The sequence below is a fragment of the Lepidochelys olivacea genome (assembly GCF_965140295.1).
Source record: "Lepidochelys olivacea isolate rLepOli2 genome assembly, chromosome: 10".
NCBI lineage: Eukaryota > Metazoa > Chordata > Testudines > Cheloniidae > Lepidochelys > Lepidochelys olivacea.
In genome coordinates, this window is record NC_140420.1 from 20,121,213 (window position 1) to 20,148,665 (window position 27,453).

Sequence of the window (27,453 nt, forward strand, 5' to 3'; positions counted from 1 at the left end):
CTGCTATTCTAGCACAATGGGGCCCACTCTTGGTGGCCCTCAGACACTACTGTTATCAACCATGATTATTACAGTATCGAGAGAGCAGAGGGAACGGTCAATGGTGAGTGAGGGACACAGTCTTTACTGAGAGCAGGGCACCACTAAAAGGTGGAATTAAGTACTGCTGTTTAGCAGTTGAAAGGATTGAAAGAGAAGGGAAAATGGGGAGAAGAACAAAAGCAGAAATGGATAAGAAAAGAGAAGTGGTTAGAAAATCTTGGGCTGCCTTATCCCATCCGAGTATTTTCTCATGTCCCCTGGGCTCAGAAATTCCATTGGAAGCTCTGTATCTAGGAGTTACTGTTCTGTTTTCTTTAGGGTATTTATGGCTTTATGGTGCGATCATCAATACATACCAAATGCTTTGGTTTATGCACAACAAGTCTATTTTTAGCAAAAATTCTATCTCCAACTTAAAAGAAATCCAACTCAGCCCTACTTAGAAATTTTAGTCCACCCTATCATATTACCTTCTAGTAACCCACTTCTTAGTAAAATAAATGTAGCTATTTAGTTTGTACCAATGTACAAACTAAAGCTTTTAAAGTACGCTACTTACAGCATGAGTATTCAATGAAGAAAAGGACTTATTGTTGTAGGATCTGATCCTACACCATTGAAGGAATGGGAGCAGGCTCTTAATATCATTTTATGATAAAGTAGAATCAACCACAACCATTTCTAGATTTGTGATATGGAAGTCGGTTTAGAATCGTACAAACTTAAGAGGCTAAATTCACCCTATTTTGCCACATTTTTATATATATTGTGATGAAGTTCCTCGTCTACCTTGGTGGGTCCTGTGCTTATTGGTGGATTTTGCTTGCCTCAGAGATTCACAGTAGCCCCCAGTTTGGCCACTTTCATGGCTCAAATCTGCCATACAATCAGATAACCTTATCACTGGCCAGCATGGGGGAAAAAAAGAGTAAGAACAATCCCTATAGTCTTTGCTGATCCATCATGTGGGTCAGGGAACAGTCTAGATACCTTCCCCTCTGGTGGAACCTCCTGTGTTGGATCAGGAGTTGGGAGGTTTGGGGGGAACCTGGGCCCACCCTCTACCCCGGGTTGCAGCCTAGGGCCCTGTGGACTGCAGCTGTATAGAGTGCCTTCTGGAACAGCTGTGCGACAGCTACAATTCCCTGGGCTACTTCCCCATGGCCTCCTCCCAACACCTTCTTTGTCCTCACAACAAGACCTTCCTCCTGATGTCTTGTAACACTTGTACTCCTCAGTCCTCCAGCAGCACGTCCTCTCACTCCCAGCTCCTTAAGCACCCCTCACTAACTGGAGTGAGAGCCTTTTTAAACCCAGGTGCCCTGATTAGCCTTCCTTAATTGATTCTAGCAGCTTCTTGATTGGCTGCAGGTGTTCTAATCAGCCTGACTACCTTAATTGTTTCAATAAATTTCCTTTCTGTTTCAAAAACCTTCCCTGTTACCTTACCCAGGGAAAAGGGACCTACTTAACCTGGGGCTAATATATCTATCTTCTATCACTCTCCCGTAGCCATCTGGCCCAACCCGGTCACAATATGTATATAGTAGAGAAAGCTTTGATTAATTAGATATGGTATGAATTAGCACTCCGTGTTGGTAACCTAGTAGCAAAGCTTACATAATTAAAGGGGATGTGCAGCACTCTGTACCTCAAAGCAACACCCTGGAACCCCCATATTTACCACTGTCATATAATTGATATGTTTTGTACAAAGTATGCCTTGCGAGGTATCATTTTGAAAAACTTCATCTGTTGAACATTAATGTCCTAGTGGATTGTGTGTGCTATCATTGTATGTGAAATTAGGAACTTTTGCTACATGTGTGTGTTACTGAACTATGTTGTGAGGTAGGGACACCCACAACCAACCTTTCAGGTACAGAAATGGAGTAGTCAGATGTGCTGATGGCCTATTAAAGGGAATTCACTTTCCCAGTGACCATCCCAGAAGACTTCTCAGAGAGAGCACATAGACAATGGAGAATGCTTTACCAATGGGGGAAGACCCCCGTGTCAGAAGCATAGATCTTTCCAGCAAGCTGGAAAAAACTATAAAAGAGGGGAAGTGATATCATGACTTGCTTCATTCCCCCCACAACTCAACACTTGGAAACATGTCTGGAGGATAAAGACTTTGAACTAGGGAGGGTTGTCCTGGGCTGGAGGGGAGTTAAAGCCTGTGTACTGAAGATCTGTGACCTGTTTGTACCATCTATCATGGTGAGAAACTGCTTGATTCAAGTCATGTTTAGATTATAGAACTCAGACTGCAAATTTACATTTATTTCTTAGGTAACCAACTTTAATCTCTATGCTTACTACTTATAATCACTTAAAATCTATATTTCTGTAGTCAATACATCTGTTTTGTATTTCATCTAAAACAGTGTTTTTGTTGAAGTCTTTGGCTCAGTTTACAAAGGTTTGTGTGTATCCTCTCCAAATTGGGGGAGAGGCGGACTGGGTAATGAACTTACACTGGTCAGGCTTTTGACTAGAGCAAGATGGTATAGTTCTAGGGTGCAAGGCTGGGGAGAATTGTCTGAAGCCTCTCTATTGTTGGTTCATGAGTGGCTGGGAGAAGCATTCATCTAACTCAGTTGGGTGTGTCCCTGACTGTGGATATCTGTGTACAATACCTGTGAGAGGTTTGTAGCTTGCCAACAGGATCACAGTGCAAGACAGAGCCAACGTTGGTGAGACAGAGGGCTTAGCGGTCCCACAGTTCAGGTTACACGCTAGAAACCCTGTCACAGGATTAAAAAAATGTTTAAAGTAGTGTTTAAAGAGAAGTCTTGAAGACAGTGATTCATGTACTAGGTACACAGTCCTATAAATATACTTTTATTGCATGATAATTTGTCTTCCTAAATGAGAACAGGATTTCCCCATAGTTAAAACAAGCCAGTTTCTGTTAGCAATGTCAAATGATTCCATCAAAATGTCACAGGTCTCTAAAAATATTGAGTACTACACCTTCAGGAATCTAAAAATTGCTATCCACCTTATCCTGTAATTTTGTTATTTGACTGCTTATAACTAGTGATGTAGAATCTGACAAATAACTTCCTTGCATTAAAGCACAAATCTATGGTTAGCAGGAAAACCTCTTGATTTTGAGAAACTAATTTTGTCTCAGCAATTTCTCATTTTTAAAATAGCTTTATGTTGCACTGGAGCATTTCATCATCATGTTTTGTTTCTGCAAGCTACTGTTTTATGACCGGATTCAGAGATCCTAACTCATGCTAAGCAGTATGTTACTCTGCAAGCATTCCCCCTAAAATCAGTGGCTACTCACAGAGAAAGGTCCTACTCAGTGTGAACATACCTGGCTCTTATAAATTTTTACTGTAAATTCTATAGGTCAGATTTTGAAGCCTTTACTTAGGCAAAACTCCCATTGACCTTAATGGGAGTTTTGCCTGAATAAGGAACCAATTGAAACTGGGAAAAGACTTTAGGATTTGGCCCTAAGTTTATTAGGAAGTGTCCATTGATTATAGGGGCCTACCTTGATGCTAAACCAATGACATGTTAAACTCTATACAGAAACTTTGTGGGCAATTGGAATAGTACTGTATATACAGTAAAAGCTATTTTATCTGTCACTTCACCAATTGGAAAGCTCTATAAACCAGCATTTTCAATCTTCATTGAAATGCCGGTTATAGTCTGGTTGGTGTGGGGCCAGCAGGGGATTGGGGCACGAGACGAGGTGCTGAGCGTGGGCTCTGGGAGTAAGTTTGGGTGCAGGAGGTGGCTTGGGGCGCAGGGTGCCAGATCTGGGGGCCACTCACCTTGGATGGCTCCCCACAAATGGCAATCTGTCTCAGCTGCTCCTAGATGGAGGCGCGGCAGGTGGCTCTGTGCACTGCCTCCGCCCGCAGGTGCTGTCCCCACATCTCCCATTGGCTGCAGTTCCCAGCCAGTGGGAGCGGCAGATCCAGTGGGTGCTACAAAATAATAGTCATAGAGCTTAAGGCCAGAAGAGACCTTTAGATCATCTAGTGTCTGACTTCTTGTATATCACAGGCCATTATATTTCATCTGGTTACCCCTATATTGAGCCCAATTACTTTAGTTAAACTAGAGCACTTCAGTCCTCAAGAGACTGAACTGTTGTGTGCCACAGGTAGAGAGGTCAAGATGCCAGCAATGTTTGAGGACCCTGCAAATGCCAGGGAATTGATTCTGAGAGAGATGCCCAGCTGGTCCTAGTGGGTGACTCAAGCCCCATGCTGCAGAGGAAGGCCAAAAAAAAAAAAAAAAAGCCCCTGCCAATCTGTCCTGGAGGAAAATTCCTTCATGACCCCACATCTGGTCATCAGTTTAATTCTGAGCATGTGAGCAAGACCCACCAACCAGGCAAGTAACAAAGAGAAGTCTCTGTACCTCCTCAGAGAACCAGTCAGCCCTACCCAGGGTTCCTATCTGCAGCTGTGGCCAATCTCAGGTATTTCTAAGGAAGGGGGGGGGGGAGTTGAGGAGGGGGAAAGAATACACCTGTATCATGGGGAAAAAATTCTTACCTGACCCCTATGGGCAAATAGCAGAAGCCCTGAAGAATGAGATTTGATCAAAGCCATTGTCTGACTGCAGAGCTATAAGCGTTATGGGTATGTTGAGGGCAATATAGGCAATTCTGTTGGACTCCGCTGCAGAGAAATATGCACCCCATAGCTGTACTTCTACATGGTGGAAACTGATCAATGAATATTCTTTGGCCTACTTCTTAGCAAAATTGGGATTTGAGGTGTATTTGAGGATTCTGCTCAGAATCAACAGCCAGAGCTCATGTGAAATCTGTCAAGGAAGTTGGCTTGTTTCTTGGGGGTCTACCACAGAGAAGACTAGTGGGAGTTGAGCCCTCAGTGTAATTACTCTTGCCACCAATGACTAGCAACAGCATCTGACATGTTTCATAGTTTCCAGAATTTTGCCTAACATGATCCTATACGTTATTTTTCAGTTTTTAAAAGTAACTCAGCACAGAGAATATTTATGATTACCTCTCCCCTGAATTATGAGCTCTAAATGTCAGAATGAATAGCTGTTCCAATATTCCTGACTGGAAACATATCAGTCATATTTGGGTCAATAGACTTTGTGGGCATTTGTTTTAATGACATGATGCCCATTCACAAGTTGGCAGAATGTTTATCCTAGAACGCAGGTAACTGCAGATGGGAACCCTACAAAATGCTAAAATGTGATGTTCGATCTTTAAACAGTTGCAGAAGAGTAGGAGACTGAAATATGACAAAGACAGGCCCTGGGCCCTGATTCTTTCCCCTTGGGGTACCAGTAACTTCAGTTGAAGACAATGGGAGTTTCTGGTATTCCGATTAGGGTGGATCAGGGTCCAACTGTAAGTTCATCAGTACATCTTGAGAGGTCTCAGTACAACACAACTTCAATTGAATTGTTGAGAGCTAGGGACACTCAGCACTTCCTACTGTATCTTATTACTCCTTAGCTACCTTATCAGGCTGAGATAAGGTTTTCCCAGATAAGCTGTTGAAATGCTAGACTGCATTTCTTTGGGATCACTTCTGGTTTGTTTTTCAGTTTGCATTTGTGAAATCTGAAGTTCAGGTTTGTCCAGTACAGATACTGTGGTGGTTCCCTGGGCACAACTGCCACCGGGGTGGTTTTCATTTTTTAACTTTGCTTCGGGGTTTCTCCTAGCCCCAGTTTCTTTTGGATTAACTTTGGATAGGTGATTTCCAGGGTTTGTTGTAGAGTAAAGCCCTCTCCAACTACCCTATTTGCCTCTGGCCCTACTAAGCACCCTTGACATTTTCTCTTATACTTTTCAGTATCCCCTTCTTGCCCTAGCCCAGACTATTACTGTTACTTCCAACCCCTAAAATCACTCTTAACTCTCTTCTGTGCTCCCTGTTCAACCCCTTCTATGGTCTTCTCTGCTCCCTGATGCTCCTCAGTCTTGTGCATAATTTTCCTGGCCCTTCCCCAGAGCCTTTACCATTCATTCTGCTGCTTTTCCACTCCCTCACAGTCCTCATCACTCATGGTAGAAATCTCCTCTCGAGCTGCAGTGGAACTGAAAGAGCACTTTACTTAGGCTACTTGCACTTCCCAACTTTTATAGTTCCTATACTGCCAGAGCTTCAGCTTCTAAAGCTACTGATCTACTAGCATTTTAGCTTTGAGTGGCTTATCTATTGGGTCATTCACTTAGTCTCGTTAGGAGGCTTTTATGGGTAAGTGTAGTACAAACTCTTTTCCAGTGTTATGATCCCCTCTAGAGGGTATCATCTGTGCACATTGGACTCCTCATTACAGTTCATCTCTAATTAAATTTTAAAAAGGTGTTTGAATGTTTAACCTTTTGTTCTTTTTGTACAGAATCCTGGTGTTAGGGGCACTTAGTTTAACACTAGGACAGATTGCCCGAGATGTGATCCCAACATTTTTGACTGACTGTATCATCAGAGTTTGGAGGTCCAGGCAGGTCCTGTTTGTTCAAAAGAATTCTTGGTCAATGCAAATAGCTCTGTCAGTGTGCAACTTTTCTTGTTTAATTAATGGATTTTTCTCTTTATTCACAGATCGAGAAGACCAGTCCATTCTGTGCACGTAAGTAGAATCTGATGTTTATCTTGGTTCAGGGCCTGACTCAAAGCCCATTGAAGCCAGTGGATAGAGTCCCTTCATCATCCATGGGCTTTGGATCCTGCCTTCTGTGAAAGGCGTTTAACTATTTTTAAATTGATCAAATTATAAAGCAGTTGTATTTGCAGGAGGAAACATGTCACTAATAATTTCAATGACCTTCTGAAGTTCAGAAAATTCAGAGCTTACAGAAGGACTTGTGAGGAGCGTAGGTGGGTAAATTCTGTGTTTAGGAAACCCTTAGGAACACAAAGACTCATGGATGTTTGCTAGTGTCCATTCCATTTTTTGCTCGTGGTAGCTTAATGGAAAGTCCCAAGTCAGGTGTCAGTACAGAGATATGTGAGTAGCATGCATGTTTTTTTTGTTGATTTTGCCCCCTACTGGTGTTGGCTATAACAGGATCTGTCCTGAAAAGAACTCCCAAGAACAGCACAAGCCCTTGAGGCTTGATCACCAGTAACCTTAGTAGCAGGGCTCCTCAGTTGCTTGGAGTCTATGCAGAATGCATCAGCATGTTAACTCAGTGGGCTCAGTGACTCTGACCATAGTATAGCTGCTCTGCATTCTTTACATTGCCTTCCTAGAGAGTAGAAGCGTGACTTGGAGCTGACACAGTTTTTAAAAGCTCCAATTGGTCTAAGCCTTGGCTGTTCTCAAAATCTCCTCTTTGAGCCTTGGCCTGATGAGTGTCTGCACTCAGGTAGCCCCTGCTTTTAGAGATTTGATGGTTGAGCCTTGGTTGGAAGGTGGGCCTTACTGTGTGGCACATACTGCACTCTACAACCCCTCTGCTTGTTCTTTGCCCCTGTTTAACAAAACATGCTAAGACTTAAGCACAGGTGTTTTAGATTTGATTCCATATCTGTGAGCTGCTCCTCCTCCCTTTTGTCAGGGTGCAGCCCCTCAATTGGCTTTAGTTGCTTGAATGTCAGAATGTTTTTGGTTGTTTTTATTGCATTAGATTTTGTGTTTGTTAGGCAGCACCCAGTTAGTCTCAGTGGGAGTGGGGATAGGGATGTGGTTCATAAATAAAAATCATCATAAGTTGCAAAAGATGGTGATTATATTAGGAGCTGGAGGGAAGTCAAGATCATACAGTGAAGTCATACTCAAACCCTCTCTGTGGGAGGTCACTCAGTCAACGTGTGATCTCTTGAGTCTGACCATGTACCTCGATCCTGGTTTTAGAAAATGCATTGACCCACAGTGCCTCAGACCCTGGAAGGTGAGGAGAATTACTCATTGGAACAGTTTTATGCTATGTCCAAGAAAGACTAAAATTATGGGCCAGACCCTCAACTGGCACAGACTGCAGTAGAGCAACACCGATTTACAGCAGCTGAGAATGTGGCCCTAGATGTCTTTAAAAAAAGAGACTAGAATGCTTAGAATATTAATGAGGCACTATAAACGGTCCATTTACTTCATTTTCCCAGGACAAGACTTGTCACTTTAACAGAGCCTAAATTTATGATGGGTACTTGCTCCTTCCATTCTTGTGCTTTAGGTTTATTTTTCCATTTGTGTCTCATCTCTTCCTGTTTTAACTCTTGAAGGTCTGCATTTTTATGGGAGAAATCTCTTAATAAGCCATGCCTTTTTGTTAAGGCTTGCATTTCTGAAAGTCATAGTACATGTCCTGTATGTGCAGCAAATCTAATGTTTCTTCATCCTGACTGACAAAGTTGGATCAAGTTGTTAGATTTCACACAACCCAATGGAAAGGAAATGGATTCTTTATTGGATCTCAAATTGATTTGTGCCCTCTCTGTGCCATTCTACAACTACAGCAGCTGATTTTCCAGATGCTTAGAGTAATTCTTGTGTGCTGGCAAGATCGTTGCCTTTGCTTTAAAGCAGTACATAGCTCCTGATAGCTGCATTTAGTTCAAAAGCAGTAGGAAAGCTAAGATATTTTTGAAGAACTGTAACTTCTAGTGCGTTATCAGCAGCGGCTGGAGCCCCAGGCCCTTTAAATTGCTGCCAGAGCCCCACTACCGGAGCCCTGGCGTAGCAGCGGTGGGGCTAGGGAGGAGATTTAAAGGGCTTGGGGCAGTAGCCACGGCCAAGCCCTGGGCCCTTTAAATCATTCCTGGAGCCCTGCCGCCACTTTCCGGAGCCTACCGGAGCCCTGGGGGATGATTTAAAGGGCCCGGGGCAGTAGTGGCAGCCAGAGCCCCATCCCCGGAGCCCTGCTACCAGAGCCCGGGGGAAGCAGTGGTGGGGCTCTGGGGACGATTTAAAGGGCCCAGGGCTCCAGTCACCGCTACTGCCCAGGGCCCTTTAAACCGCTGCCAGAGCCCCCGGCTGCCGCTGTTATCCTGGGGAGGGGGAAGGAGGTACTTGCCGGTACAGGGTGGGCCCGGGCTGGCTCAGACATCCAAAACACTGCTTCCAAAATCCTCTTTCTTGCCTATCATTTAGGTCTCATTTTCATCCCATCACAACTAGTAATATTCCTTCATACTACTCTAAATAACTTCTCCATCTTTGCTATTTACAGCTTTTAAATGGATACAAAGTGTCATGTTCCCACACGTTTTTAAACCAAGTTCTACATGTTGGGCTCTAAAACTTTCCTCATCAGGCCAACAACCAAACCATTTCTGTTCTCTGAACTCCTTCAAATCCATCATTCTGGTACTGAGGTACAATGGGCTACACACTATTTAAGGTGCAGACTCCTGAAGGATCTTATAGAAAAGGACTCTTCCTTCCCTGATCAGTGGTGAGTGCCTTCTCTGACTACAGCCCCAAATTGCTTTTTAGCTCTGCTCTAGGATACTGCTGACTTGTATCTAATCTTCTGTTCGCTGTCATCTTTCTTAACACTTCACTCTCAAATCTTTGAGCACATCCTTGTGCAGTCACATCAGCTGTTTCCTGTTGCTTGCATTTTGATCTTAGTAACTGCTGTTTGTTGCGATAAAACAGCACAATCAAGGATTCTCTAGCTTTCCTCCACACTCCTGAATTATACTTCCTCCCAATTCACTTTGTTCGTGAGACAAAATGTTTGTGGAGCAAATAAATGAATCTTGCAAGTGAATCTATTCTGAATTTGAACTGCTACCTTCTTTGCATCCATTCCTTACTGCATTCAGTTCAGTTACCTCAGGATCACCAGGCTTCCTTACTCTATTCCCACTCAGACAGTTTCTTTTTTTTAATCAGTTAGTTGTAGATCCAGATTCTGAGTGTGTGTAAATGGTTCTGGCTTTTACAACTTTAAAAGTTTTTAAGTCAACTTGTTGAAAAGAACTGTGGTGCTGAGGAGTTTCTAGACTGTTAACTAATGTTGCTAGCTGCTAAAATTAAGTAGATCAGACAGATTGCAATATATAAAATTATATTAAGGGCTAAAAATATGTGAAAGCAACTTTTAAATTTGCACATTTTGAAGTGCAACAATTCAAGAAGTGCAAAGGTAATAAAGTTCCAACAACAATGCTGTATCAGAGAAGTTATATACACCTGTGTGTGTGTACACACACAACCAAAAGAAGGATTATTGCATAATTTCTTTGGTTTTAAATTGAAGCCATGCCTTTACTTAACAGTGTTCTGACAGAAATAGTTTCAAACCCTAATTGGTACCCACACTTCATTTAGGGGCATTAGGTAGAGAGCGGATGAGAACCTACTTGTTACTACTTCTGCTGTTTGGCTAAAGATTGTTTTGTGCAGGGCTGGGTTTAAAAGGTAGTAGCACATGGGTTTACATTGCAATGGTTGTAGCTTTATACTGAGAAAGCATAGTATCCTATGTATCTGTAAATGAAGGTTTAGAATCTATAGAATTTAGTGCAAATTCTTGGGACAAAAAGATTTACTGTATTTTTCACACCTGTGAGCTGCTTCTGATGCTAAAGGGTTGTTGGGTTTTTTTTTATTGGAGGGATAGGGTGGAGGGGATTTTGCTGTGCTTGTTTCAAAGAGATCTTTACAGGACAATCACCCTCATCCAGTTGTCCCAGCAGCAGCTCCAGTTTGAGTTAACTGGTTAGAGTGGATGGGAAGGGACAAATGTACACAGATGTCACAGAGAGTGAGTAGGATTTCATAGCGGTTGCCTAATAAGCATGCTCAGAAGTGATTTCCCAATCCCTTATAGTTTTTCTCCAACCTAAACAAAGGCACTAGTCCTCAGTAAGGACCATGGGCCAGATTTTTTAAGGTATTTAGGAACATAGAGATGTGTGGCATGGCATTTTTGAAAATCCCAGTAGGTGCCTAACTCCCTTTAATTTCAATGGGAGTCATTTCCATGGGAGTTAAGCACCTAGAACCAACATCAATATGCAGTTGAGTGCATCAGGTTTAGTCATTTTGACTAAAGAGTATGGTTAGAATTTCTCCTGCTGTTCTAGAACTCAACTGGATGAAGGGAGTTTGCTCAAACTTAAGACACACCCACCCTTCAAGTAGAGACAAAACATGAAAAAATTCAGTTAAAAAAAGTAATGGTGTTAGATGTTATGAACCTGGGAAAACAAGATTAAAAAAAAATTGTTGAGCTCTTAACCACTGAGAGCCCTACTGGGTGCCCACTAGAACGGTCCCCATGAGAATTCAAGCCATGTTACTTTCAATTCTATTTTTATGTATTATAAGCTATTGTTCTTCAGTCTAGTTTAGGAAATGGCAGCTAATCCCCAGAAGAGCTGGTGAGACTGAGGCTGGGCTGTGACCTCTTTACCATCCCCTGTGCAGCAGCCCCAGAGGCACCACAGACATACACCAGGCATCAAAGCCAATTCAACAGCTAGTGCAGGCAAACGCCTCTGCCTGGCTTCTCTCCCATACAGACGCCTTGTGTAGCTCCAGAATAGGGGATAGAGCTTTCTGCTGAACTGAGGCTGCATGGACTCTTTCAAGCATGCACACATGCTGAGCAAACTTCACGGTAGGCTCACTGGGCCCAATTTGGAGCCTCTCCAGAGTCACTGCTAGTATGGAATAAAGAGCTTTCCATTACCCTCACCCCTCTCAGATTCTCAGGCCTGGGCAACACTAGGGTGGGGTTTGAACTAAGATATGCAACTTCCACTATGCTATTCGCGTAGCTGAAGTCAAAGTATCTTGGTTCGAGTTACCTGGCCATCCTCAGGGTGGCGGGTCGACCGCGGTGGCTCCCTTGTCAACTCCACTTACTCCTCCTGCCGAGGTGGAGTACAGGCGTCAATTCGGGGATTGATTTATCGCATCTAGATGAGACACGATAGATCGATCACTACCCACCGAGCCAGCGGGTAGCGAAGATGTACCTTGAGTGTGGAGCATGCCAAGCACCCCCAGTGTAATTTAGAGCAGCCCCTGGGATTGCTCTTATTTCAGGAGGCTTTCCACATGGCCAGAATATCCAGAATGTAGAGAGCTCTAGCCACATCCCCATTCACCCTATGCCAGTAGCTTAGAGCTGTTACACCAGTTCAGCTAGATTCTGAGAGCCAGGTATAGGCCCAGTGTAATGCTCAGCCATGGGGGTGCAGAGCAATCCGGCTGCTGGACTAGTGTAGAAAGGCTGGAATGCAGCTGAGAACCAGGGCCAGTAGTGTGCTTTTATTCCCCTATTGAGTCCTTAACCAGACAAGGACTGGTAAAGAGTGGCTAAGAGAGGGTACAAATTTCAGCACCCCTAAGCAAAGGAAAGAATGGTTGCTTTTCACAGACAGGGCCTCTAAACTCAGCAATATGCTTTTACTTTGGCAAGAATAATTCATTGGAAGGAAGTGGGGTAGGAGATGTGCATTGTAGGTAGATGAAATGTTGCATTTGTAGTCCACAGACTCATGAGATAAGTGTTATTTGGTTTTTATTACCCACTCTGAGGAGGTTTCTACCTTTGCAGTTATAATTATTGTGCTGCCTCTTTATTATAGAGAAGTGGGATTTATGCTTTCAGAATGTCTCAGATACATGACCAATCTGTCTAGTTCTTCAGGGCCAGGATCAAAGAGCAGTGGCCGACATGTGGGAGTATGGGATCCTATCTCCCATTGTGAGCAATCCAGAAATACATGCGGAGATTTATAGATCACCACAAGAGAGGGCCAGGCACCTCCTGGGAGGTCAGGGGCTCTGCTGTGGAGTACACCTTGTATAGGGTTCAATCCTAAAACCCTAAAAGATGCTTGTCAGACAAAGCCCCACCTGGAAACCTATATTGGGGGAGATAGTGACCAGGTGCTGGGAAGGGGAGTGAAGATTATAGAGACCCAGGCGGAAAACGTGGTACCAGAGAGTTTCTTTCAACTACTTTACCTACCGTAGGGCATGGCACAGCAATGGAGTATATTTTTGGCATCCCAGGACCAGTTGTTTTGGAAGGTGATTCTTTGGGGTACTATGTCATGACAGGTCAGCAGGACCAGTGCTTGGCTAAATTGTGCTACAGGGCAGTAGTTCCAGAAAGGACACCATCCAAGATGCTGGCCACCAAGATTTCAGTACATTGAACAAGCAAAACATAGAAGGCACCCTACAAATACCTAGATGGTTGGGGAGGTGAGGGTGGTGGGAACGGGTGAATCTGGGCCAAGCCATTTTAGCCCTCCATAGTTTGATATCAGTTTTTACACCTTGTGATGTTTAATCAGTGGGATCAACTGTAAACCTTGAAACTATGATGTTCCCTTCAGATTACAGATGCTACCTATTTTGCTTAATGGATAGCAGCGCATCAGACCTGTTGATCTCCATGGTCTTTTAGCAAAGATCAGGTGCAGCATGTTAGATACAGTCTCTTGATAGGAGGATGCATCTCTTATAACCAGACTTGATCTATAATAGCTCTTTACTCCATTTCCTGCTGCTTTGATCTTATCTTTTTATTGCATGCAAAAGCATTTGACATTTAGGAGCATATTTAAACTTTTCATTGTCCACTTCAAAATAAAGTAAATAAGCCTCACAATTGATGTGCAGAAAACAGGATGGTGTTCAGCCAGCTTGGAAGAAAGAAGGGTTAAGGAGACAGCACAGAGCAAAATGTTAAGTAACTTGAGAGCTGCTGTATCATAGTATAATTACAAGTAAAATGATGCCATATATGGTAATACTCCCAGGGATTTAAGAGAAAGCCCAGTGATGGGCACTGTTGCCCTGGGAGAGAGGAAATGCAGTTCACGTAGTGATGAACTGCAAATAACCTTTCCTAAATGAAATAGTTCAAAGCTCAGGGCTTGTTAGAAGAAAGTTTTTTATTTTTCCAAAAGACAAAGTTGTAAGGTAGATTTGTTTGAAAAGTCTGTATGCAGAAGATTTCAAATTGGTGTGCTTAGCTTGGAATCATTCCCAGGACACTTAATTTTTTATCAATAAAACATGGAAATGTTTCAACTCTGAAGCCCATGCAAGGAGGGATCTGTCTTCTAAATTGTGCAAACTAACCTAGTCCTGTGAAAAGGAGCCTGTTAATCTTGTTAAACTTCTGCAAACAAGAACACTTATCATGGAGTACCTACCATAGGAGGGATTGTACAGAAAAAGTTATATTTCCTAATTAGGAAAAGAACCATAATTGATGCAGTGAAATAGGTCCAACTTCAAAGGACCTGATTAAATGTCAATGGGAGTTTGTATATGCTTTTGTAAACCCACTTAATGCAAAAAACAACGTCTAAATAAGAATCAGGGCCCTAAGATCCCTTGATGCTGGTTTGGTAGCGTGAAGGGGCGTTAGAGGGAGTTTAAATTATATTCATACCCACTTTAAGGCCCTTTCAAATGGCCAGGGGAGCGCAAAGGGACACCTTAGGTTATATCGCTGGTTATGACTCAGCTCATGTAAATACATCCAGACTAGTTTTAGCCTAGCTCGTGAAGTACTGTCACAGGTCCTGGAGAACGGACCGTGGCAGCATGGGGTGGCTGGCCTGTGCTGACGTCAAGTAGTTACTCAGGATTCTAGGCAGGCTTGCCCACACTGAAGCCCATGCCACCACATCTTCACTGGCAGTACCCAAGCTAGCTAGATTAAAGCTAGCTCAGATAGGTCTACACAAGCTGCCATTACACTCCAGGATTGCTGTGTAGACTACCTTTTATTAAAATGAGACCAGGGCCAAAGAAATCTAGAAGAGGCAAGGTAGAGTAACATTAGGTGTAGGGAAGGAATAGTTGGGCTCACAGTGTAGCTCAATTCTGAAAAGTGACTATGTAAAAATGGTACCCTCTCATTCAGATCTGCTCCCAACAGTCTGATTTCAGAGTCAAGTGCAAAAGATAAATGTCTGATGCTTTTGACAGTTAGCCCAGCAGAGCTCTGGGCAGAATGAGCTGGATTCTTTTCTGGCTCATACATGCTCAGTAAAGTGAGCTAAGTTTCAGTTGCAGGGCCAGATGTGCCCCTCACTTTTATCTGTTTAGCTGTGTTGAAAACAGAGCTATAGAGATGTATTAAAAATTTAGCGGCAAAGCTGGGGAGTCCAAAAGAACCCAGCTTGGCTTCCACATCCTGAATTTTTGGCTGATTTTGCTGTTGTTGGGGGAGGCGGGGGAGAAGGACATTATTTTATTCGTAAACAAACTTGATCTGGAAATCCATTGAGAGTGTCAGTGTGGAAATAGAGCCCCACTGTACCAATTCACAGTTGCTATACTATCTAGAACTGCATCAGTTGGGGTTTCCCCGCATCAAGGAGCCCTCTGTGAGAGTTGCACACAGCAATCTTATTAGGCTAGATCCTGGCCTCTGTATGATCCAAGCTCAATGGGAGTTTCACCACTGTCTTTGCGGGGAGTCAGATCATTCCCATATTATCTGAGATTTTTAAAAAATCTGAGCAATTAGCTCTAGGATTAAAATAAACTATGGAGTGCAAATGATTCTTGCCACTGCTGTTGAGTCCCCCACCTTCCCACTTCAGAATATTTGCAGACTTATCCCCTTCCCTTTATAAATGCTCAAATATTCCCAGAGTGAGAAGAACAGTCTTTCAAACATGCATGACATCTTAGAATCACCTTAAATGGACCAATAGCCAGTCAAGATACAAAAAGAACAAAGCTATGGCCCTCATACTGCATTCATGGCATCCTGAATTCAGGTAGAATGTGGGGTGTGCAAGAGATGGCAGGTTGGGGTAGAATGCTGAACTTGATTAGTATAGTATTCACACTCTTACTATTTACCCTACATACCTAATCACATCATGGAGGGAACCCAAGAGTCACCTGTGTTTTTCTCTTTTAAATCCCCTCCCCCCAGAGGTGAATCTGGTGCAGGTAAAACAGAAAATACCAAGAAGGTCATTCAATACCTGGCTTTTGTTGCTTCCTCGCATAAGGGCAAGAAGGACACCAGTATCACTGTAAGTGACCTCTTCCATATTCAATAGCTTGCTGCTTTCCTTTTTTGTTTAACTTGTAGTTTATCAGGACTGTACTTAGCCAGCTATGTTAACAGCAAGTCAATTAAGTGATCAAAATGTTTGCTACTTCCATGTCTTGCCAAATAGTTGACATATTAAGAGTACACAATCACAGTTTCATGTTTATGGAAAAAAAACCAACAACTTTGTTTGGCATCCCTTTAGGCACAAAGTCAGAATGTACTGAGCTGGAAGAGAGTATTCATAGCTTTCCATGGGGATATCATCTATTTACAGCCTAGAATGGACTGCATGAGCTTCACAAGGAGTTATGTTCCCTATTTTCCCTACCTTTGCCTCTTGGCAACTAAAAAAAGAAGTAGAAAAGCCATTAAATAGTATTGTTCAGCTCTACTAGGGAAAAGTATTTGAGCAAGATCAAAAGCAGCAAGGCACCTGGGAGCCTATGTCCCAGTGATCTTCAAAGTGATAAGGGCTATGTCTACCCTACAAGCATTACAGCAGCACAGCCGCAGCATTCCAGCTACATCTCTGTAGCATAACAGCAACAGAAGGATTCTTCCCTCACTGTAGAGGATCTACGCCACCCAAAGAGGCAGAGGCTAGCTCAGTGGAGGAATTCATGTTGATTTAGCTGCATCTACACTAGGGGTTAGGTCAACCAACCTACCTACCTCACACAAGAGGAGGAATGTTTCATAAACCTGTGTGATGAAATGAAGTTGATCCAATTTTTAGGTTTTTGAAAAGTTCACCCAACATCAATTTTATAAAAGCTGTAGCAATTCAAATTTATGACACTGTCACAGGGTGCACCACTCACCGCCAGACTGGTACCTCCTCCTGATATACTGGAGGCTGAGATTCCTCCTATCTGTGGTTTGCACACCATCACTCAGTCTCTGCTGTCTGCCTGTAGCTTCTCTCAGCCTCAGGAACCCTAGTGATCTCTTCATGGCTCAGCCCTCCAGCTGTCTTAATGCCCATGTTCCCCCCTTCAGGGAGGTTTAGCACCTCAATAGTCCTAGGCAGTCTTTCCACTCACTGCCTCTGTGCCCCCCACCCAGTGGCTAGTCAGGGAATCCAGTCCTATTGTCTTTTCCAGGTTCTAGCCTAGGTTCCCTCAGCTCAGCAGTCTGTGCCTTCTCTCTTCATAGCCTCACTGCCATAACCCTAGGCTTCTTCCTACTGAAGATGCCCCTTTTCTTCCTAGGCTTACCAGTTCCTAACAGACTCCTCCCTCTTCTTAGGAAGAGTACTAGCTCTACTTATTCCTCCCTCTCTTCTCACAGTGTCCACCTTTCCCCCCAGCAGCTCCTGGGCTTTATAAGCCCCACCTATTCCTGTCCAGCTGATCCTACTTACTTAATCAGCTGCTTATTGTTTTAATTGGCCCATCTGGCCTGTCTTAAACCCCTTACAGGATGAGTGGGGGATAGTCACTCCATCACAGACATAATGGGCCTGCTTCAGTAAGATTTCCACGTACCAGGAATGCAGCATTAGGCCCAACATGCAGGTCTGGCTGGCTCAGACAGGGGTTTGATAATAGAATATGAAGCACTTTTCTTTTTCAGGTCATCAGTTAAAATTTAGTTCAGGTTGGTAGTGACTGGAAGTTGAACCATTAGATGGCTGTTTAGACTATGTGAATGAGACAGTCTTACCAGTCCTTGATAGATAAGTATCCACAGCACACAACAAGCGTGGGGAAGCTTGTGCTGCCCTTGCTGTTCCTATACCTATTATGCAGACATATCGAGAACTCCAGCATCCAGGGTTTCAGTCTGGCACCTTTCACCGGCATTATGTTCACTGAAAAGAAACTGAGAATAAAGGCCTGGTATTCCTGAGGTGGAACACTTCTGAAAAATCAGGCCCTAAATGTGTAAGTGTTCAGTGGCCTATGGGAAACAAACAAATGGTTTCAAGGCCATTCCTAAGGGCCAGCTAGCCACTTTGCCACTACAGCTGGTGCTAACTCATACTTTTTTGGGAAGACTCAAGGGCTAAGCACTGAACTGGCCCTGAGACTGATCTGGTCCTGAGACTCTCACCCCTGAAAATGAATCCTGTCAAGTAAGGACGAGGCAGAATGGTGAGGAAAACCCAAACTGCTCTCTGTTCTATGGGCAAATAGAAGACTTCCATGTCTGGGGCTGCTGACTCACTTATATTCACCCTAAAAATCTCTGGCTGCATTAAATGCCCCAGAGGAGGCTTAGGAATTTATCCTGAAAAAAATATTCTTTGGTTTGTATTGAGGGACTAATTTTATGCCTGATCCAAAGTCCATTGAAGTCCATGGACAAACTCCTGCTGGACTCAAATGGAGTTTGGATCAGGTCTTTTATAAATCAACTCCTTCTCAAATGAACCGTGTGCGCACTATAGTTAGACTCTTGGTATGTCTATAACAGATTGTTCCCATTTGTTTCCCCCAGTTTAATTTGTATAGAGAAACTGTTTGTTGGTTATTTTTATGTAGAAAAATAAAACAAAAGAGCCACAAATGTATGTGTGATGGAAATACTGATGTTTGTTTTATACCACATTATTCAACTACAGCAAGGTCCATCTTTTGCTTACGTGAGTAACTTAGACTGTTCGATGTGTGTTAAAGGCACTGAGTGTAGATCTGCATGCTATTGTTGCACCCAAAAAATTAAGATTTTTGTTGGAACATGTAGTTCTTGTATCACATGACAAAAAAGCAACAATAGCACCAATGTTCACATGTATTAACCCTAACTGTGTCAAACTCCAGGAAAAGTTGAAGTCTGACACAGAGGGTTGTCTTTCAAGTGGCACCGTTTTCTCTGTGTGCGCGCGTGTGTGTGTATCCAGATTTTCATAGTTTGAATGAATTTTCCCACGATCCTGAAAGAGCCAATCAGCCTGAAATTTAACCATATGGTTTCTGAATGAAAGTACCCAGAGACTTTCTGTGCTTCAGGTTGAACTTTTTAGGACTGTTGTGAAATAATTCCCAATCCATCACAGTGTGTGATTGATTTGTAACTCTGCATGCTTTCCATTTGATATTGCTTATAATTCTGCATTTTCCTACAACCATGGAAAATTATGCCTGTCTGCAAAACTTTGCATGTTTCCCAACTTGCTCCTACAATTAGTAATAGTACAAAAGGGTTTCAGTATGTCTTCTGCTCTTTTATTAGTGTGGTTCTTGAGATGCAGTGTTGCTTATGAATTTCCACTCAGATTTAGGTTAAGATTGAGGATCATGTTAATTTAACCTCTGTTGATTGTATTTAATATTTCATTTGACAAGCTGCTTTGAAATCTCATGTATGATGGACTAAATTAACTGCTAGGGTAGACAACGGAGGTTAGTGGAGATATACCTGCTTACACTAGCTGCAAATTTGGAACTATGATTAGATAACCAATGATTTGTACTATCCAAGTGGGGCTTGACACTGTAAAGTATAGGTCATTGTGCCACTCTAGTGGCTGATCCAAAGCTCTGTTATAGCTCTCCATTAATGAGGTTGCTTCTTTAACTCAAGCAGTGGAGGTCTGTGCTTACAGTGCTCTAGAACATGGGTTCTCAACCGTTTTCTTTCTGAGCCCCCATCCCACCCCAACAGGCTATAAAAACTCCATGGCCCACCAGTGCCACAACAGCTGTTTTTATGCATAGAAAAGCCAGGGCACACATTAGTGGGTAGCAAGCAGGGCAATTGCCTGGGGCCCCCTGCCACAGGGGGCCCACAAAGCTAAGTTGCTTAGGCTGTAGCATCAGCCCTGGATGGTGGGGCTCGAGGCCCCGGTTTCAGCCCTGTGTGGTGGGGCTTTGGCTTTCTGCCCCAGGTCCCAACAAGTCTAATACCAGCTCTGCTTGGTTGACCCCCTGAAACCTGCTTGTGACCCCCCCCAGGGGGCACTGGACCTATACCTATACCCCTGGTTGAGAACCACTGTTCTAGAAGGTCCTAGGATCAAACCCTGCTCTTGGCACAACTGGGGTTGTTATAATGGCAGAGTATAATTGGAAAGAATTGCTCAACCCAGTGTAGCATGGTAGCAGCTTTGCACAAGGAACCTCTCAGGGTTTTATTTCCAGGCAGTTATTTTTTCTCTAGGGCTCTTAAATTAGCTAATTTCTATTCCTCTTCTTCCAAACTACTAGCTAGATATTTTCATAGTTCAGCCTGGTTGAGACCCTGAGCTGAATAACCAGGACTCCTACACCTATACACCAACCATGTCCAAACAGAGGAGTTTAGCAAGATGTTAATGAGCTGTTGCCTTTTCTATAGTCAGGCCTCTTCCCTGTCACACATAGTACAGGGCATCTATGAATGACAGTGATAGTGTTTGGATAGGGTTGCCAGGTGTCTGGTTTTTGACTGGAATGCCTGGTTGAAATGGGACCCCGGGGGCTCCAGTCAGCACCGCCGACTGGGCCGTTAAAAGTCCAGTCAGCGGTACTGCAGGGCTAAGGCAGGCTAGTCCCTACCTGTCCTGGCACCATGCTGTGCCCTAGAAGCAACCAGCTGGTCCGGCTCCTAGGCAGGGAGGGCCATGGGACTCCACGCACCTTCCATGCCCTGAGCACCAGCTCCACATTCCCATTGGCGGAGAACTGTGGCCAATGGGAGCTGGGGGGGCAGTGCCTGTGGTTGCTTCTGGGGCTCAGTGTGGAGCTAGGACAGGCAGGGAGCCTGCCTTAGCTCTGCTGCGCCACTGACCGGGAGCTGCCCAAGAAAAGCCTGCGCCCTGACCCCCTGCCCCAGCCCCAGCCCTGAGCCTCCCCAAACCCCTCATCCCCAGGCCCATCCCAGAGCCTGCACCCCCAGCCAGAGCCCTCACCCTGCACACAAACCCCTGCCCCAAGCCCCCTTCCACACCATGAACCCCTCATCCCTGGCCCCACCCCCACTCCAGAGTTCACACCCCCAGCCCAGAGCCCATAACCCCTCCTGCACTCCAATCCCTGCCTCAATGCACAACCCCCTCCCTTACTCTGAATCCCTTGGCTCCACCCCCCCCCCCAGCTTGGAGCACCTTCCTGCACCCCAAATCCCTCATCCCTAGCCCAACCCCAGAGCCTGCACCCCCAGCCAAAACCCTCACCCACTCCTTCATTCCAAATCCCTGCCCCAGCTCAGAGCCCCCTCCTGCACCCTGAACCTCTTATTTCTGGCCCCACCCTGGAGCTCATATCCCCAGTTAGAGATCTCACCCCCTTCCACACCACCTTCACTGAACTGGGGCAGGGGGTAAGTGAGTGAGGGTGGGGGAGAGTGAGCCACCGAGGGAGGCGGAATGCAGTGAGCTGGGGAGGGGACTCCGAAGGGGTGGGGCTAGGGTGTTAGGGTTAGCCAACTTTCTAATCGCACAAAACTGATGTTTTGATCGAGAGGGAGCTAGCCTTGCATCGGGGATGGCCTTATAAACAGATGTATACAGAGTGTACATTTTTCTGTTTCATGGCAAGTGGTAGTTTTCTAAGTTATTCCCTCTGGACTCAGTACTCAGTTAACAGTTAACGAAGGCAACTTTTGGAATTTACATTGTTAAAAAAATATTAAGCTTTTACAAGAAATTTCTGCTTTAAAAGCTATGTTTGAAGTGGTATACAGAGCATTGTATAAAGAGCGGCACATAGCAGGAGAAAAATAAAAGAATAGGACACCTGGAAATAAAGGTTAATACGGATTCAGAATGTGACAATGAATGATTAGTATAGATGAGGAGGAGGAATTCAGATGCAACTCGCCTCAGGCAGAATTACTAATTGTTAGCATCATTGTGCTAGAAATAGGATTAAGTGCATATTTGCTTTCATTGCATGATTTGCTTAATTCACAATTACTAATCAAAATGAGCAATAAGAGTGTGTGTAAATTTGCATGGGAATTCATGGTCATGTTTTGAAATAAAGTAATTCATTTCCATATTCAACCTAAATAGCCCTGCATGTAATGTGATTAATAGACTTGGTGTAATCTGCTTTATACCTTTGTGCAGCATTACATTAAAATTCTCAGCAAGTTTTTTTCTAATTACATCATTTTCTATCATGAGATCTAAGTACACTAACTTGGAAAAAGTCAGCAGGTTCTAAGTATTTCTGGTAATAAAGTAAAAATATCCATATTTGACACAGAACGACCCTTTTCATTAAGGCAAATCAGTAAAGAGGCTAAAAAGATAAGCAGACTTTGATCCTCAACAAGCAACAATGCTGGAAAAGGGTCTTATTTATTTTGTGTACAGAACAGCAATAGACTGCAGTGCACCATTATAATAAACACAAAGATTACTAGAGGAAAAAATAAATTTACAAGGAGTGCAAAAATACACTTAGGCTTAAATCAATTTGAGTTTCTCAGGTATGTGCATTTTCTGTTTTCATTTAAATAACTGATTAATTCAAGGTTAACTTGCATCTGCCTGAATTTTAGGGTGAGCTGGAAAAGCAGCTTCTTCAGGCAAATCCGATTCTTGAAGCTTTTGGCAATGCCAAAACTGTGAAGAACGACAACTCCTCCAGATTTGTAAGTAGTAGAAATGCTCTCTGAGTGCCCCATAATGACAGTGTGCAGATGGCTAAAAACCCTCAAACATTGGGGGAGGTTTGTGGTTTTTTTTTGTTTTGTTTTGTTTTTAAGAGATTCTCCATAATTACTCCCCTTAAAGAAGTGATTTAGGATTTCTCCCTGAATCATTATTTTGGCATGTTAGAAAAAGAACAAAACACACTAAAAGTTGGCTGTGTCATAGTCTACTCAGCGTTTAGCAGTACACGCACCTGGCCTCTGCCAGAGCTATTTGGCTTAATATTCACTTTCAGAACATTTTGCCAACAAGGTCAGTTTTCTTCTGGCATGACTTATTTAGCAGGAGTGTTAACATGTGAATTAATGACTGTAAGGAAGAGAAGGCAAAATCATGAAGTTTCAACTTGACATGATACAGGCTGGGATTGGGGTTTTTTTAAACAAACATTATCTAAGTCTGCTCTTGATGAAGTAGTAACTTCTGTGGGAGCAGCATTAACCCAACCTTTCCTCCTTGTGTGCGTGTGTGATGGTCAAGATGGCAGCCATCACACTAGGGATTGAACTCGGCACTTGCAGAACTAAAAGCACAAACTTGAGTTAGAGAGCCAAGACTGCGACTAGAGACTATAAGTGGTTTGGGCACAGAGGGAGATACATAACATCACTCATAAGCAGGGTACACTATTCAAGGTTTTTTTTTTATTGCAATACACTACTAAGATAAGATACTAAAGTGGCTTTCACAACAAATACCTGTGACAATACTACACTATAAAAAATGAGGGTGAAAATCCCAGGAAAATCAGACTACTCTTCTCAAATGTGCACAAGCCTTAAAATAGACTTTATTTTATTCTCAAAAACTGCCCACTTCCTTTCAGTAACCTTCCCATTTGGCCAGTTTTCATTGAATAATTTAGTCTCGAATGGAGCCAGGATCTCTGATCTTCACTGGCTTGGATTGTCCCATTTATTTCTTAAAAGAGTCTTAAAATAGATGATGCTTCTGTGTAAAGATAGCGCTATGATCTTGTGTATTCTTTCATGGATAATAGATATTAGAAGAAAACAAATTTGTTCTGATTTTTAATTAAGGAGTTGGGGATGCAAGATCTCAGAATATTAATTTACATGTTAAAAACAAACATTTGCAACCAAAAATCACTAATTTTAGTAGGAGGTAGAAATGCTACAACAGTGGAAGGCTTATAAAATAACTAGACTCAAGCCCAGAGCATTTTACCATTAACTTAGCTATAACTTTAAAGTAAATAAAAGTAGTAAGAATTTTAATGGTCACTAATATTCAGCTTGTTTGGGTATAATCCTCTGTTAGCCCTTTAGCATGGCTCATGCTCCTGACCTAGCTTGTGAGGTACCAGGTTCAGTTCCCAGTGACAGCCAAGATAGTAGTGGTTATATCTGTACCCTGCTCAGCATGTGGAGGGTCCTCTTTTGTTGAAGAATTAGCTACTGCCATGGTATTTCCCTGCCTGCCCCCCAACCCGAAGATATCTTTCTATGGCTCCAGGGATCGGTGTTGAGGAGAAAGAAGAGATTCACACCATCTCTCCACTGACCTTTCAGAAATCAAGGTGGAACTATAAATTCCATGGCCTCTTGCAGGATCCCTGGGGTTTGTGAACTGGCCCCCAGCCTGCCAGACCTGGGTCCTTCCTTTTCATACTACCCAGATGAAACAGAGGCAAATCTCTGCAAGGAGAACCTCAGAGGCTTGCTTCCCTTCAGGCTCTTTCCAGGAGGTTTTGCTACAGGAGGCAGCAATTGGGCCTGTTACAGAGCAGACAATGTTGTAACATGCCTCTTAAAATATGCTATAAAACACAGAAAGAGCCCAAGCTATGTCCTCTTCTCGTTGACAGGGTAAGTTCATCCGCATTAATTTTGATGTCACCGGCTACATCGTTGGAGCAAACATAGAAACTTGTATCCTTTTCAGTGAGCTCCATGGGAAACTAACTAGGGGGAGCAAAAGTAACATAAACAGACTTCCTTGCATGCCTAAGAAAGGCAAATATCACTAAGACTGATATAAACAAAGGGCAGGGAGGGAATTAGCTCCATTTATGCGGATACCAATTTTGCAGTTTGTCTCACTCTCACGTTTACATTTTCTGTTCAGACTAATCAGTTTGTTTTCTCAGCTATCTGGACAGAGCACACTATTCCCCACGCAGCATCTCAGAAAATACTGACAGAACATCCCACCCAATCAGAGTATACTTTACTATCAGAAAAAAGAAAAGGAGTACTTGTGGCACCTTAGAGACTAACCAATTTATTCAGTTGATAGATTTCCACTCCATATGGTTAAATGCAGTGCCTTGCATAATGACAGGTTTCAGAGTAACAGCCGTGTTAGTCTGTATTCGCAAAAAGAAAAGGAGTACTTGTGGCACCTTAGAGACTAACCAATTTATAAAATTTTTATAAAATAAATTGGTTAGTCTCTAAGGTGCCACAAGTACTCCTTTTCTTTTTGCGAATACAGACTAACACGGCTGTTACTCTGAAACCTTTACTATCAGAGTCAGTCAAATAAACCATGTGTTATGGTAATGTCTTGTGGTTAAGACCCAACTTGGGAGATAGGGGTTCAGTTTCAGCTCTGTATCTGTGTGACTAGGGCAGGTCACTTAACTCCTGTGGCTTAGTTTTCCCCATCTGTAAAAGAGGGCTAATACTTCCTCGCCTCTCTATGGGGCTGTGCAGATAAATTCATTGTGTATGAGATGCTTCGGTACTAAGGCATTGAAGCCCATATAAGATTAGATTAAACTCGATAAATTTATGGAGGAGATGGTATGATGGGATAACATGATTTTGGCAATTAATTGATCTTTAAATATTCATGGTAAGTAGGCCCAATGGCCTGTGATGAGGATGTTAGATGGGGTGGGATCTGAGTTACGACAGAGAATTCTTTCCTGGGCATCTGGTGGTGAATCTTGCCCACATGCTTAGGGTTCAGCTGATTGCCATATTTGGGGTCGGGAAGGAATTTTCCTCCAGGGCAGATTGGAAGAGGCCCTGGGGTTTTTTTTGCCTTCCTCTGTAGCATGGGGCACAGGTCACTTGCTGGAGGATTCTCTGGACCTTGAAGTCTTTAAACCATGATTTGAGGACTTCAATAGCTCAGACATAGGTGAGGTTTATCGCAGGACTGGGTGGGCGAGATTCTGTGGCCTGCATTGTGCAGGAGGTCAGACTAGATGATCATAATGGTCCCTTCTGACCTTAATATCTATAAATCTATGAAGTACTAGAATAGATGGACTCAAAGAAAACACTAGTGATAATATGCTGTTGGAGACTGTCTTTTGTACAGTGTCTACTACAACAAGGTCCTAATCCATGACTGGGGTGCCTAGGTGCTATCTCAATACCAATACATAAGACATTTACTTTTTCTTCAGCAAAGTTACAATAGGAAAGATGCAGGAATCAGGATTAAACCGACAAGAGGTGCTCTCCAGCAGGAATGCGTTGAAATCTACAATTCCCCACCCCTTGTTAAACTTCTCCTGCCAAACTGATGGGAGGATTTCCATTCCTCTGGAATCACCTTTTCTGTATCTGTACTGCTAACCCAGCCTTGCCAGACATGACTTATCCTTGGAGCTCATAAAATATTTGTTCCGTGCCAATATTTCTGGCACTGGAGTGCACCACCTATGTCCAAATGCTGGACATTTGCAAACAGGTTTTCTGGTGCAGATTCTGCAGAGTCCCGTACCTGGTCTTCACATCCTTTCCCCCCCTGCTCCATTTCAAATGGCAGACTGAGGGTATGTCTACACTGCGGTTAAAAACCTGTGGCTGACCTGTGTCAGCTGACTTGGGGGCTTAGGATAAGGGACTTTCATTGCAGTGAAGATGTTCATAAGCCGAAAGCTTTAAAGTTTGCCCCAGCCTGAACTAAAGGTCTGATCCTGTTCCTTCAGGAGACCCTGGTGTAGAACCAAGGACTTAAAAGAACCATTACGGCACTATTCTTCACAATTCATCATTGGCAGATGCTGTGCCATATGTACGTGTTGCCTACTCTAATTTTAGCAGATTAGATATTCATTAAAATAGTTAATTATTTTTACTTTTATATCTCCTACACCAACCTTGAAAGCAGTACTTCTGGAAAGGTGCGAAGACACTGGTTGATGTTGAAAGATTTATGCTAGGATCTGATTCCCGGACTGGTTATTCATGAGGAAGAAGGACATCACATCATGACATGACAGATATCATGTAAACTATTCAGATTAGGCCTGGTTCTGTAAACAGCTAGGCCTACATGAAACGGATGCTACCATGTTTAGTGCCATTGATCAGATATAAAATGGGACTACTCATGGTACTAAGTACTCAACCGAACATTCATATCACTTCTTCTGAGTATTTCAATTGACATAATCAATAAGCACCGTATATGGTAGCAAGTGATTGCAGAATCAGACCGTTGGATGTTAGACATGCTAACATCCAACATGTGCCACTGATTGTACAAAGGCAATTGGCAGTGTTAGGATGCACGGAGTGAAATATGCCAGTAAGATTTTTTTTTTAACCTACATAACGCCCAGATTTGCTTGAAAAGTCTCGTGCTATTCGCCAGGCTAGAGATGAGCGGACCTTTCATATCTTTTACTATATGATCGCTGGCTCTGGGGAACAAATGAAAAGTAAGTTCAGCTTAAGACAGGTGACTATCTGAGCAGCAGTTGTGAAGGGCTGAGTTCCGTAATTGACCTTAATGTCTGAAACTGTAATTTCATTCAATCCTTGCTATAAGTAATGAGTTACTTGGCTATTGTAAACAATTCTACTTAAGAGTTGTAGAAATGTCCCAACTTACGTGCATCTGTTACTGGTGGTTTGTA

General features: G+C 43.2%; 1 protein-coding gene across 1 annotated transcript in view; it reads left to right on the forward strand.

Moving 5' to 3' along the window:
• Nucleotides 1-27,453, forward strand: part of MYH11 (myosin heavy chain 11) — a 101,302-nt gene that overhangs the window by 38,469 nt on the left and 35,380 nt on the right. Inside the window, exons 4-8 of the mRNA XM_084640777.1 lie at nt 6,621-6,648; nt 15,899-16,001; nt 22,457-22,549; nt 24,439-24,502; nt 27,157-27,255. Coding sequence (XP_084496903.1) covers nt 6,621-6,648; nt 15,899-16,001; nt 22,457-22,549; nt 24,439-24,502; nt 27,157-27,255 — 387 coding nt within the window. The remainder of the gene's footprint in view (nt 1-6,620; nt 6,649-15,898; nt 16,002-22,456; nt 22,550-24,438; nt 24,503-27,156; nt 27,256-27,453) is intronic.